Below are 13417 nucleotides of genomic sequence, written 5' to 3'. Positions count from 1 at the left end.
AAAATGTTTATTAAAATATTAAAACAGTCATTTTAGATATAGGCTCAATCATTATTTTGATTTTTAAAAATGAAAACGTATAGAATAAACAAAGTCATTATGGACAGGAGTTCTGCTCAATTATTTTTGTACTTTTTATTAAAAAATAAATATAACATTTTTGGATAGTTTAATATGAATGTTTAATTTTTAAGGAGTGCCGAGAGGAAGTTTGCGGTGTTCATTTGAAGAAGACGAGGAAAGAAGACATGACGATGTAACCCGGCTGTTGAGTCGGGTCTGGGTCTTTCCCGTTGAACAGGCCCAAGTATCGGATCGTGTTGGACGCCTGCCCGCTAACCTCCAACTGCAAAAGTGCAAAACATTAGACAAATATTAATTCATTATTAACACAAGCCTGCTCGCTCACTCGCTTCCGCAGGCCCCACCCACCAACTCGTTCATCCAATCACATTCAGATACCTCCATGGCCTTGCAGACACCCCTACTTTCCAAATAGTGTATTTGTGACTTGTACCTGTGTGGTGACATCGAGCCTCCAGGGGTCCACCTGCAGTCCGTCGCACCAGCCTCCACGGCCGTAGAGCCAGGTACCGTGCTCGTTGGGCACGGCACCCTCCTTCGCGTGCTCGGCGCAGCCCAGCGCTGAGCCTGCTCAAACCCACAAAGACCGACTTCAACAAAATAAGCCAAAATCAAATTTGGCAATCATATTTGTTTTTTCACAAAATCTGTGGAATTCACCATTTCTCACAAAATTGAAACTTTTTCACTTAATAATGTATTCTTGCACTTATACGACCTTATTCTCTGAGGTATATACAGTATTTATTTTTGTGACTTTTTTGGCTGTAAAATTGCGACTTTTCACGTTGCTTAACAATCTTATATTCCTAAAATGACAACTTGTAAATTTGGATTTTTTTCCCCTCATGAAATGATAACTTTTCTCTAAATATTACAAATTTATCATCATCAATCTGAATCATAAAATTCCGCATTTTCCTCTTTTTATATTTTTGAAAATTTTAAATTTATGAATTTCCACATTAAATTACGACTGCATCAAATTATTTTTTGTTTTAAAATTACAATTGAAATACGCCTTTATATTCATCATGATTTTAACCTAAAATCATACCTTTTTGTTGTAAAATGACAAATGAATTCATGAAAAATGACAACTTTATAAAAAATACTTCTTGTAGAAGAACGACGACCTTTCCCGTTAAATTACTATTGCGTAATTGTAAGAATGGCAACTTTTCTCGTAATATTGCTACTATGTAGTCATTAGATAATGTATTTTTTGGTAGATTCAGATTTAATATTGTAATAAATTAATAAAGAATATGACTTTACAAATTAAGATTTGTTGCCTCTGTTCTATCAATTAGAACCTTTTTTTTGTTGTTTGTTTTTTAAATGTCAAGTGAGTATAATGAATTGAGCATTAAACAACAGCGCCGCTCACCCGCAGAGTCGAAGGATCGCGTGTTGTTGTGAACGCCGTTGACCAGGAAGTGGTGCGAGGTGACGCAGAACTCTGCGCATCCGTTGTCATCGCTGCCGTGTCCCGTGATAACGGCGTAGAGCTCCACCTGCGGGCCACACGCCGTCAGGACCGTCGGCCATCTTGTACGTGAAGCGTCTTACCTTTTTGGTAGAGGCGGGCACGGGGAACTCGATCGGCGGGTAGCGCCGGTTGTACGTCTTGTCGAAGGTCCCGCCGTCGTACAGTGACATCACTCGGAAGGGGCGGAGCTTCTCTCCTGTGTTCCAAATCATTCCCTACTAAGTAACCACTATATAAAAGCTGTCTTGAGCCAAATGCTGCTTCACCGAGCCCAGTCCTACCTGTGAGGTTGGCCACGCTGAACCTCAGGTTGAGGGAAACCACCCAGGGCATGGCCCACGGTGCCGTCTTCATAGTGAAGCGGCAAACACCGGCGTCCAGCACAGGAAGGAGAGGAGACACATCCGTCTGCCAGCGACCAATCCCTCTACACACACACACACACACACACACACGATAAGAACACAAGGTTGACGGAGTAACCAACAATACAATATCATTCTGGTATTTATATTTTTTCGACAACTGGACTGTTCGGAGGTGTTTTAAGGTCACACTTAAAATAAAAAATAATAATAGGAGAATAAACTCACATGTTTATGAGAACATAGTTATATATTTCAAGGAAAATATTTTGCGAGATAAGCCATTTTTTAGTTTTGTATTGATTATTTTTATATCCAATTATATTTAAGTTATTGTTTTCAGAAAAAAAAGTTTAGAAAAAAATTCATTAAATCTCATTATTTCAAGACAAAAAAAATATTTTTTTCAATAATTATTTTTCAAGTAAAAATATATGTATTTTGCGAGACCAAAAAAAAATCACATTGACTGTTTGAGATCGTGGTATTTTTCGAGAAATTATTTTCTCTCTTTTCTTTCAGATTTTGTGAGATAAAATACATTGTGTGAGAAAGGCCATTTCTCAAAATGAAGTCATATTTTCAAAACAGTTATTCTTGAGTTGCATATAAAAAAATACATTTTGTATGAAAAAAACAAAAGCTATTCCCAGAAAAAAATGTATTTAAAAAAAATTCAGATTTTTTTTCAAGAAACCATATTGAAAGAAAACTTAGTATTTTGTGAGATAAAAATGTGTTTTGTAAGATAAAAAGTAATATTTTACGAAATATACTATTTTTAAGACAAAAAGGAATATTTTATCACATTTTATCGCATTTTTCAAGATATAAAGTTCTATTTTGTAAAATAAAATGTAATTTTTTGTAGATAAAATTTTGTAGTCTGTCATTTATGTGAGATAAAAACAAGAAATCTTTAAGCCATAAATTCATATTTTTGATATGAAGTCAGCATTTTCTTAGACAAAACCAACGCTTTTTAGCAGAAAAGCAATAAAAAAGTATTTTTCAAGATAAAAAGTAGTATTTTACAAGATAATGGTGCTTAATTTGAGACTTTTTTTGATAACAAGCATTTTTCAAGATGAAAACTATCTTTTCAAGAAAAATCGGACAATAATCCAATACAGTGGATTTGCCACGTCAAATATGCGGGGGTCCATTGTATTTTGGTTGGTTAAAACCCACCCACCTTCGGAAAGCGGTGATCCAACGTCCCAGCTCGACGTGGCAGTAAGGTCCGAGGCGATCGCAGCAGACAAAAAGCCGAACGGTGTGATCCCACCGGGGACATGACGCGTCTCTGCTGCCAGGGCACGACAGCGACGCGTCCAACATCAGCGTGTCAAAAGCGGACAAGTCTGCTCGCACACAAGCAGGGGAGTGCAATCAACACAAAAGAGTTCCAAGCTCCATGAAGTTAAGGTAACGCGCTATATTTGCATGAACATGTCACTGGCAAATGTAGATATAAGTACAAGCGGACATAAGCAACAGCAAGAATAGTCAACAGTATTGGATAGAGGGAAAAAAATAATTAGTTAACTCAGGACATAATTGAATGTTTTGAATAATTGAGAAATTATGAATAGAGTTACGAGTGATTTTTTTTTTTTAAAAGAGCTATTCAATTGAGTTAATTAATTTTAAAATAAAATTGACAAATGATAAGGGGGCAGTTAAATGTAGTGAATAATTGTATAGTTTTTGTTAAATTGTGTCGCCTGAAAAGAACATGTTAAATAGGGTTAACAAATTACTGATTTTTAGTTTTTTATTAGTGATTTTTACAATGTTTTTCTTAATTTTTTCAAAGCGCAATTAAATTGAATTAATATTAGAAAAAGGCGAATGATAAGGAACTGTTAAATATAGTTAATAATCATATTTTCCTTCTAAAATAAATTACAAATATTTTTAAAAAAGAATTTGAATAGGATTAACTAAAGACATTTTTAAAAATAATAAACAAATAAGACTGGGCAGTTAAATAGGGTTAACTAAGGACTTTTTGTTTTGATTTTCTTTAAATAAATGAAGGCCAAAGAGCGCCACCTGGCGGAATGTTGACATCAGCCACAGCCCCTTTGTCGCTTTGCATTTGCACTTTGTCAAAGACAGGCAGCACGGTGGCGGGAGATTCCAGTTTCAGTTGCAAGGCTGCCGAGAAGTCAAACCTGATCACAAAAATATGCACTGACATTATCACAGGAATGTACAATCAAATACATTTTGATTTGATTTATTGTAATAAAATACTGGAAATAGCCATAGCTGTATTTTTTCATGTTATTTTATTTTTTTGTCTTCTTCTGCTGTCGTACTTACACTAAACGTGGTGACAAACATTCAATTGTTTAACTCTGAACAGGACATGCCAAAATAACCTTGGGTAATGAGCGACATGCTGCTTCACCAAAGACATTAATATTTGACCACAGATTGTTTAAGGTACATTTTGTTGACACTTTTTTGTAAATGAGCATTCTGTTTATATTTTTTTTCAAGTTTCATTTCCTACCTGCCTGTCTAGACAGCGGGCCTGAACGAACTGCGCCCTCTGCTGGTCAGTGACAAGTACTGACATTCTTTGTGCCTCTTTAGCAACAACACAACACTATGGACGTCAGAAGTGACGCATTTCATATTGCTGTCCCGCCCGCCAAGTTCTCTCACACACTCACCACTGCGCTTGCCAGTTGATGAAGCTGAACGAGGGGTAGAGGAACCAGCCCATCTCGGCCAGCGCCCCCTGCTGGTCGATGGCGATGAAGAAGTTGGGGGAGGGGGTGGTCTGGAAAGACACGTTCACGTCCACACCAGATCTGTTCAACAAAATATCAACTGCACAAAAACAGCAGATTGACATTTTAAAAAAGTGGAATTAAGAACGACTACTTTATACATTATTATGGTTATAATGAATGTCCAAAGTGAGACACTTAACAATTATTAAAAAAAATAATAATAAAAAGAAAAGAAAACAAAAAAAAAGTCCCACAAGAAGTAATTAATCTGTACTCAAGATTTGGACTTTTTCTAGTGAGAAAAATAAATACATCTAGAAAAAGTATGACTTGAGTTGCAACAATTAATCGATTAATCGACAACTAATCGATTAACAACTTAATCAACAACTATTTTCGTAATCGATTAATCTTTGGGAGACATTGTTTAATTTGAAATTGTGCAAATCTTTAGAACATTAGCATCTCAACAACAGATTTCTGTAGTCTTCCACGAAAGCAGACCGTTTATCGTTGTGTTGAATGAAAATAAGACATTTGCAAACATGTTTTTACTTTGAGACTACATCCTTCGGCTGGGCTGGGAACGCCCCCCGGAAGAGATGGATGAAGTGGCTGGGGAAAGAGAAGTCTGGGCGTCCCTGCTAAAGCTACTGGCCCCGCGAACGGACCTCGGATAAGCGGTAGAAGACGGATGGATGGATGGATGGATGGTTTTTACTTTGGAATACAACGAGCAACGTTTTTGCCAATTTTCTGACGTTATGCACCAAACTAGTAACAGAATCATAATCAATTTATGTTTGTGCATTTGCTCCACTGCCAATTTGAAATAATGCCCTGTTTCTGAATATAGGGATGGAAATTATTTTGGTTTTTTATCCGATTCATCGTGTAACCTAAAAAAAATAATCGACAGATGAATCCATTTTGTATGACTTTTTAATCTCACAAAATAGTAAGATGTTTTTTCAAGAAAATATTTTATCTTGAAAAAAAATACTACTTTTGATCTCTGATGACGATTTTATCCGGTCGTCTACGTTTCATCCTCAAACCTACGTGTAGTATTTCTCCATGTAATACACTGACTCCTGGTGGATAAGGTGTTCACACCAGAATGAGCAGCACAATGCCCATTGAATTCTGATGACGCACAAACTGCCTAATTCTTTATATTCAATTGAATTATGTCATTACTGTTTATTTTTATAAAGTATAATACTATAGAGTGCTATTTTTACAAAATCCTATTGTTGGTGTTTCTTTGTGGGCCTGGAACAGATTAATGGCATTTCCATTCATTTCTTTGAGGAAAGATGATTCGAGATACGAGTGTTTTATGTTATGAGCCTGGTCACGCAACGAATGAAACTTGTAAGTCAAGACACCACTGTATAATGAAATTTACGATTACTTTTTGGTACTTATTGTTTGACTTTTGAGGCATAGGGCATAAACGTATAACCTTTTTACAGCATCAGCATTAAACCAAATGACCTTGTCTGTTCTCGGTGCTATCGAGGGTTTTAATAACAGCGTTAAAATGTCATCTTCGTGGTGGTGGATTAGGTAACCTGAGCGCATGGGTGACGGCCGGCTGGAGGTGCACCATGGCTGCGGGCAGGCTGAGCGGCGCGAAGCACTCGGCGCCCACGCAGTTCATGTCCCGGATGGCGTTTCCCGGGAGGGCGGAGACCAGCACGCCAGACGCGTTGGACTTCGCCATGTTTTGGACCTGTGGCGAGATAACACCGCTCACTTCCTGTCAAGCGCATGCTGGACATTGGAGAGCATCAAACACCATGTAAAATGTTTTCGTGTTTGTTTTTTTAGTTTCTCCTGCAAATGTTCACAAATGGTGCTTACATTTTTTTATAGTAAAATTATATAATAAGTTTATTTATATCATAAATAATTACAGATATCTTAATAGAATTTTCCATATTTTACACATTGTGTTTTTATCATAGTTCGGTATTATAAAAACTTAAGTAATTAAAAAGTTATACAATTAGTGTGTAGGAAGGGAACATAATAATAAGAATACATTAACACTGTACAACTTTAAGACTTTTTTTTCCCCTCATTTTTTCCTAATTTAAAAAAACACTAAATAAAAACACTTTAAATGTTCTTCTATTGCATTTTTTCTTTATTTTTAAAAACAATTCTATTCCAGTATTGTAATTATAATATAAGGAATTATACTATTAATTACTAATAAACATTGTGTATAATTAAAAAAACCCTCTAAGATGTATAGATATCTGTCGCCCTGAATTTTCTTGATTTTAAAAACACTAGAATGTTCTGATGTATTTGCTTTATTAAATTATGGCATTATACTATACAACAGTAAAGAATTATACCACCAACAATAGAAATTAGTACATTAGAATTTAAAGAAAGCTATAAAATGTTGACATCCTAAAATATTCCAGATTTTGAAAAACACTGTACAATGCTCTGATATTTTTATTTCTTTTTAAAAAAAATACATTCCATTATATAATTATACAATAGTTAGGAATTATGCAAGTAATACTTTTTAAAATGACATAATAAAAAATGCATCTAATTTTTTGATTTTATTTCTCCCTGAATTTTCCTACATAAAAAAACTAAAGTTTGGAGATTGTTTTTATTGTTATATTCTGGTTTTATAATTATATAATAATACGGAATTATACGACTAACAAAAATAAAACATAATTTTACAAAACATTTGTACAGGCCTGAATTTTCCTGATTTCCCTTTTATTTATTATATTCCAGTAGTAGAATTATATAATAATAATGATATGATTATTATATATATTATAGTCATAATAATAATAGTAATCATACTTTTCATAACAAACTAATTCTAATATATATTTTCTAAACAGTAAAGTTTTTTAGGCATTTCTTTTCTTTCACTGAATTTTCCAGATTTTGCACATAATGTTTTTATTATATTCATGTGGAATAATTATATTATAAATAATCAAACCGCTAATAACAATGTCATATTGTATTATGACGCAGTATACTTTAAAAACACTACAAAATGTGGATGTTTCTGTTTTCACACATTGTGTTTTCATTACAATCCTGTAAAACATTTTAATTATAATCACGTTGAAAACAATATTGTAGAAATATTGTGTAACTACACACACGTTCACATTCTTCCTAATGTGTCACATATGGCTCCTGTCGTGTTTTCATGTTGTTAATATTTGTGATTTTGATGTGACCTTGGCGAAGAAGCTACAGTTTCCCTCCGACAGCCAGGCCACAGCACCGTCCACAGACGGCGACGGCTCGCAGCCGTCCCCCGCGTCCCTCAGCTCGTAACGCGTCGTGGCCCAGCGCCCCGTCAGCCAATCGTATCTGGCGTCCAGGCGCTTGACAATCACGGGCACGTCCCATCCTGCGTGCGTGGAAAGCACGATAAGAAAAGTTTGCAGGTTGAGTTACACCGCGGATTTTTGCATGTAATCATCATTTTTACAGCACCAATTTGCAGAGTATTTCTTTTTTGAATCCTCTGTTTGTATGTGTCGCTGCTCTGTGCGTGTTAAAGTAGCAGCTGTTTAAAAGTTCACAATTACTCTAACATCTGTGCCAATTGCTGTTAGCTCATCTGTGGCGTGGCGTGTGGTATTGTATGCTAGCATTAAGCTCGCGGACTTCGATTAGACACATTTATTGGTATCATTTTGGAGATTAAAGAAAGGACGCTTAATTCTGTTTTGTTTTATATGTCGGTTTTACAGTAAACGTCAAGTGGCAGTGACAAATAAACAGCTTGAAGCAAGCACACTTTGCCTCTTATTTGGTTAACGGTGCAAGCGAGTCTTTTTGTTTCCTCAAAATTGATTTTGTACGATAGTCTCCCATTTCTTGACAGCAAGAGACGGAAAACAGAAACAAAGAAGTACATTTAAATAGGGTCTTTTATTACTGATGCATGTTTTAATACCTTGTTTAAGGGACATTTTTCCCAAGAGGAAGCACTTACTTCACATCATCAAAAATATTTGTATTATTTCTATGGAAGTCGATGAAAGTTAATCCTAGGACATAAAAGGTGTTTCAAAGCACATTTGCTATCGGGAGAAGCAAATCTCTGTAGGTAAACAACCCCAAACCAAAACCGGTTTCGAATCGTTAAACATTGAAAACGATTAAAACCGGAAATTGGATTTTCGTGAAAATAAATCAAGAGATTTCATTTGAAGGCCAACATCGCTCAGCCATACAAGAAAGCGAGGCTCGATTACCCTGTGACGTAAAGACGGCCTGGGCCAGGCCGCAATTGTGCCCCGCGCAGGCCCAGGAGTACAAGACGCCGGCGATCCAGTTGCCGACAGCAAACACCGGCACCGGCGACACGTGAAGCCTGGACAGAACCTCCTCTTGACTAACATAACACACACACACAAATTGCACTTAAGGTTTTGGATGTGTAAAAGTTTGAAAACAAACCGTCTGTCTTGTAGTCTGCTTTTACTGACAAAAATGTTTTAACGCCATTGATGTGTATTTGTGGTACATTGCCGTAACAATTTGTTTTTTGACACAAAGTGGCCACTGTAGTCTATGTTTTCTACGTCTTAAACACGTCTGTATTGGCCAACTCTAATGTATAGTAGCGATTAAAATACATTTTCACGATCATTTTTATTTAAATTATAAATTTGTAAGAGTATTTTCGGCACCGATATTTGGCATTTTGACTTTTCTTTTAATCCAACGGTCGATAAGAGATCCATTTAAAACTGGGAAAACTATTTATTTATGTGAAATGTCAGTTACCTTTATAAGAGATGCTGCTGACCCTGGAAACTCCCTGCACTTTTCTTTTTTGTTTGAATTTAAAACATAGATAAGTGAGAGCTTAACATTTCAGTTCCACTGAGACTTTTGAGAAATGGATTTACTGTACAGTAGAAAACTTTAGGGTGCTATTTATTTATGTTAGTTTTCATGTAACTTCATAAGGCATGCTGCTGAGCTGGCTGTACTTTTTGTTAGAATATTTCAAACAAAGATGTAAGATGGGGGAAAAAAAGCTGTTGAATAAACGTATGCTTAAAGGCATTAAAACAAAATTAAATGTAGGAGTTTTTATTATTACAATTTTGACGGCAATACTTTCCATTTTACTGCAAATAAATATCGGCTCCACATCTCGGTTATCGGCACCCTTGCCGACTGATAATTGGTATCGGTCCACCTCTACTTTTTTTTTTTCTGCAGATGTTTGAACAGTACAAAAGAAAGTAACTTAGTTGATTTGATTTTAGATAGGAACAGTGGATTAGTTATCTCGTTAGTGTTGTACAGCAGTGAGTGAGTCACCCGTGTTTTTTGGCGGCGACGTGCAGCCTTTCCCGCATCCAGAGCGCGTCTGTGGCGGCAGAGTCGTCTAGGGAGAGAAAGAGCACCTGAGCGCTGGCCGGCAGCTCCTCGACGAGGCTGGCCAAGGACGCCGAGGAGCTCCACAGACACTCGAGGAAGGCCGACTTGTTGGTGAACGCGTGAATGAGCACCGAGACCTCCGCCGAAGCCGCTGCTCCCGGGAGATACACAAACTCCCCGCTGAGAGTCGGCACCGTGAACGCAGCAGCCGGCTCTCCCGGCTCCAGACCTCCGGACTGTCTCCACTCCACCGAGTTGTCGCGGGACTCCGATGCCGCTCGGCTCGCCTCATCGTCGGCCAGCTTCAGCCGCCGCCTCGGTATGCCCTTCGCGGCGACCGTCACGTGAGCGCTGACTACAAGCAGGAAGTAGAGCACAGGAGACACTGAACGCAACATTCGGGCGGTTCGGCTCGAACGGCAAACGTAAGAGTGTTTATGTCATTTGATGTTGATTCTTGGAACTGTTGACGGATTTCTTGTGAAATGTGGCGGCTGGGTAATCGTCTCATCGTGTTTAGAGGCGCGTCAGAGTGAAGACGACGACGGCGGCTGCAGTGGGTCGAAAAGCACGCAAATACGACTTTGCCTTTTTGTACACGTAGGAAGTGACTTTGTTCGTAGCCTTCCTCATTGGATAGTAATCATAATTTCGATGTACTAACATGAAATCACGAAGGAAAACAGTTTTAAAGATGTTGTGTTTGATTAGAAAAATCGAAAATCTGTTCTCTGCGTCTTCGTCCAAATGTTCACTTCAATTCAATGACTTCTACATTATAGCCATACAAAATAGTTATTCTTATTTGAATGAATCATCATTGTGAATTTGTGGGCATATGCACTACCATTGAAAGGTTTGGGCAGTTTCTCATCTAAAAGCACGAGAAAGTGTCTCCAAATTTCTGACCATATATATTAACATGTTTTATCCAAAACGTGTTTTGAAAATAACTAATAACACAGATATTTTTAAAAACTTTTTGGGGAAACGTTTTTGTTTTCCCACTTTGTAAATACAAAACAGATTTAAAAGCATATGAAATCAAAAATGTTTTACATATATTAGGAAAACAAATAATGATCATGAAAAATATATATATAAAAAATATATATATATAACTGAATTTCTTTTCATTTTTTTTATCCAACACAAAATGTATATTTTCTTCACAAAATGTAAAAAATATACAGTAATTTATATTTATTAGAACATGATTTTATCATAAAATTCAATGTGTTGTTTATTATTTATATTATTGTGACACAATGTTACCTCAAACATTTATTTTGATCCAAAACACAGCAGAAACCACAATTTAAGAAAAAAATTAAAAAACCTAGCACAACAAAAAGGGGTTGGTTATTATTTACAATTTGAAAACTATATATATTTATTAGAAAGCATTTATTTCATGAGATTAAAACGATATTATTTATGGAAATAATATATATAATCCAATACTACCAAGGACTGTTGAGTATTTAAAAAATAATTACAGTACAGAATAGCGTATGAGGATTTAATTGGGTGTGAGTGACTTAGAGCTGCTGTCACTATTCATAAACGTCTCTTGAGGAAAGTGAAAATTGCTGATTTAATGGATCAAGGCGTGGAGAAGATTGAGTTTTGTGTGTGTGTAATTAATTATGCGTGGAGGTAAACACCCTTCCGTGGTGCATCTTCATCATTATCATCATCAGAGGTTTGCCCGCTACCTACAGTAGCAACATTTATAAAACACAGCAACACTCCTCTACATTACAGAAGAAAGTGGACGACAATGGAGATGATTAAACTTATTTTGTTTCTATTGCTGACTAATGTCTTCTGTCTGGATGGAGACAAGCGCACGAGTCAGGTAAGAAATATGTATATTTTCTTTTATTACAAAATCATATTTGTCTATTGCACTTTTTTTTTAATTAGATCAAATGTGCAGAGTCAAATTTAATTGAAGATATTTTGACGAGGATAGCCAGAAAACCTGCACCACCAACACAATACTTGAAGAAAAACACTGGTGAGCATTACGTTTAAATTAATATATAAGTACTTAATTCATTTGGAAACATCTTTTTTTTTTTTGACGCACATTTCTTTCCACTCAAGCTGCAAGACGTCGGGCAGCTCGCAAATGTAAGTAAAGACTTGATTAAAGTGTGCAGACAAAAAGTTACCTTTTATTTATATATATATATATATTTTTTTCCCTATTCAATTTCCAGTACAAAAGTTTCAAACCTTTGTAGGTCTGATGGGCAAAAGGAACTGAGGGTGCCAACTGCATTTATTCAGCATGTTTTTCAAATTTATTTTCTGAACATTATAGAATATATATATATATATATATATATATATATATATATATATGTGTGTGTGTGTGTGTGTGTGTGTTGTTTGTTACTTGTGTTGTCATTTCAACGTTCTCCTGGAAAGGCTATGAATAATAGTTGGTGAGAGCGACCTCCAGTGGCAAGAAGATGTGCATCAGAAGACGTCCAATTGTTTACTGTTATATACTGTATGTATAGAAGGCGATTCGTGTGGTAATATTATGGGAATAAAGTGTTGTTTTCCCCCTGATTATAATCAGTTTTGGAATATAGAAATAAAACCTTTTACTTAAGATAAAAAAAAAAAAATCTAAAAAAACATCCCCCCTAAAATGTACCACTCTTATCTAAAAAAATAAAAATAAAAAAACAAAAAAAAAGCATCAGAACTTGATTCTCACTCTAGACTGAAAAGGTTACATTATAAGAATTCTTTTTTCGATAGTCTATTCTTTTAAAGAACAATTACGCTATTCTCACAAGGTTACACCTTTTTCATCACAAAAATATAATTATGTGCTTAATATCACTACTTTTTGTCGAGGAAAAAAATGCAAAATTCGCGTATGATTATGAAGTTATTTTTTTTAATTGGTTACTTTGGTTAGATTACGGCGGACGACTGGTTAGCACAGCTCCCTCACAGTTCTGAGGACTCTAAATTGCCCATAGGTATGAATGTGAGTGCGAATGGTTGTTTGTCTATATGTGCCCTGCGATTGGCTGGGGACCAGTTCAGGGTGTATCCCGCCTCTTGTTTGAAGATAGCTGGGATAGGCTCCAGCACGCCTGAAACCCTAGTGAGGATAAGCAGTACAGAAAATGGATGGATAGATGGTTAGATTACAAAATATCTAAAAACAAACATTTTATTTAAAAGTGGAGTTTTTCTTAAGAACATATCTCGGCCAAGGAAGAACAACCTATCAGAGACAGAAGGCATGACTGATGAGGTGTCAATTATTTGCTCGGCACTCT

At 36.1% G+C, this 13417-nt stretch overlaps 1 protein-coding gene across 4 annotated transcripts; it reads right to left on the bottom strand.

The window, feature by feature from the left end:
* Positions 1-110: 110 nt before the first annotated feature.
* Positions 111-10643, bottom strand: si:dkey-256h2.1 (uncharacterized protein LOC337520 homolog). 4 transcript variants are annotated; one of them, XM_061674781.1, is made up of 12 exons: positions 10044-10643; positions 8963-9102; positions 7934-8109; positions 6269-6429; positions 4629-4769; positions 4000-4121; positions 3137-3305; positions 1858-2003; positions 1657-1772; positions 1475-1601; positions 518-651; positions 111-346 (listed from the first exon to the last, which is right to left on the bottom strand). In XM_061674781.1, exons 1-12 carry the CDS (start codon positions 10499-10501, stop codon positions 221-223), a joined length of 2016 nt encoding a protein of 671 aa, XP_061530765.1. In that variant the 5' UTR covers positions 10502-10643; the 3' UTR covers positions 111-220. The 4 variants fall into 4 exon arrangements, with proteins under 4 accessions (XP_061530765.1, XP_061530766.1, XP_061530767.1 ...); XM_061674782.1 differs by lacking the exon at positions 7934-8109 and having other exon boundaries at positions 10044-10110; positions 10241-10643; XM_061674783.1 differs by lacking the exons at positions 111-346; positions 518-651 and having other exon boundaries at positions 1480-1601; positions 1657-1794.
* Positions 10644-13417: the final 2774 nt, after the last annotated feature.

The sequence above is a fragment of the Phycodurus eques genome, chromosome 4 (genome assembly GCF_024500275.1).
Source record: "Phycodurus eques isolate BA_2022a chromosome 4, UOR_Pequ_1.1, whole genome shotgun sequence".
Taxonomy (NCBI): domain Eukaryota; kingdom Metazoa; phylum Chordata; class Actinopteri; order Syngnathiformes; family Syngnathidae; genus Phycodurus; species Phycodurus eques.
Note: the sequence above shows the minus strand (reverse complement) of the source record. Positions and strands in the feature narration are given on the sequence as shown.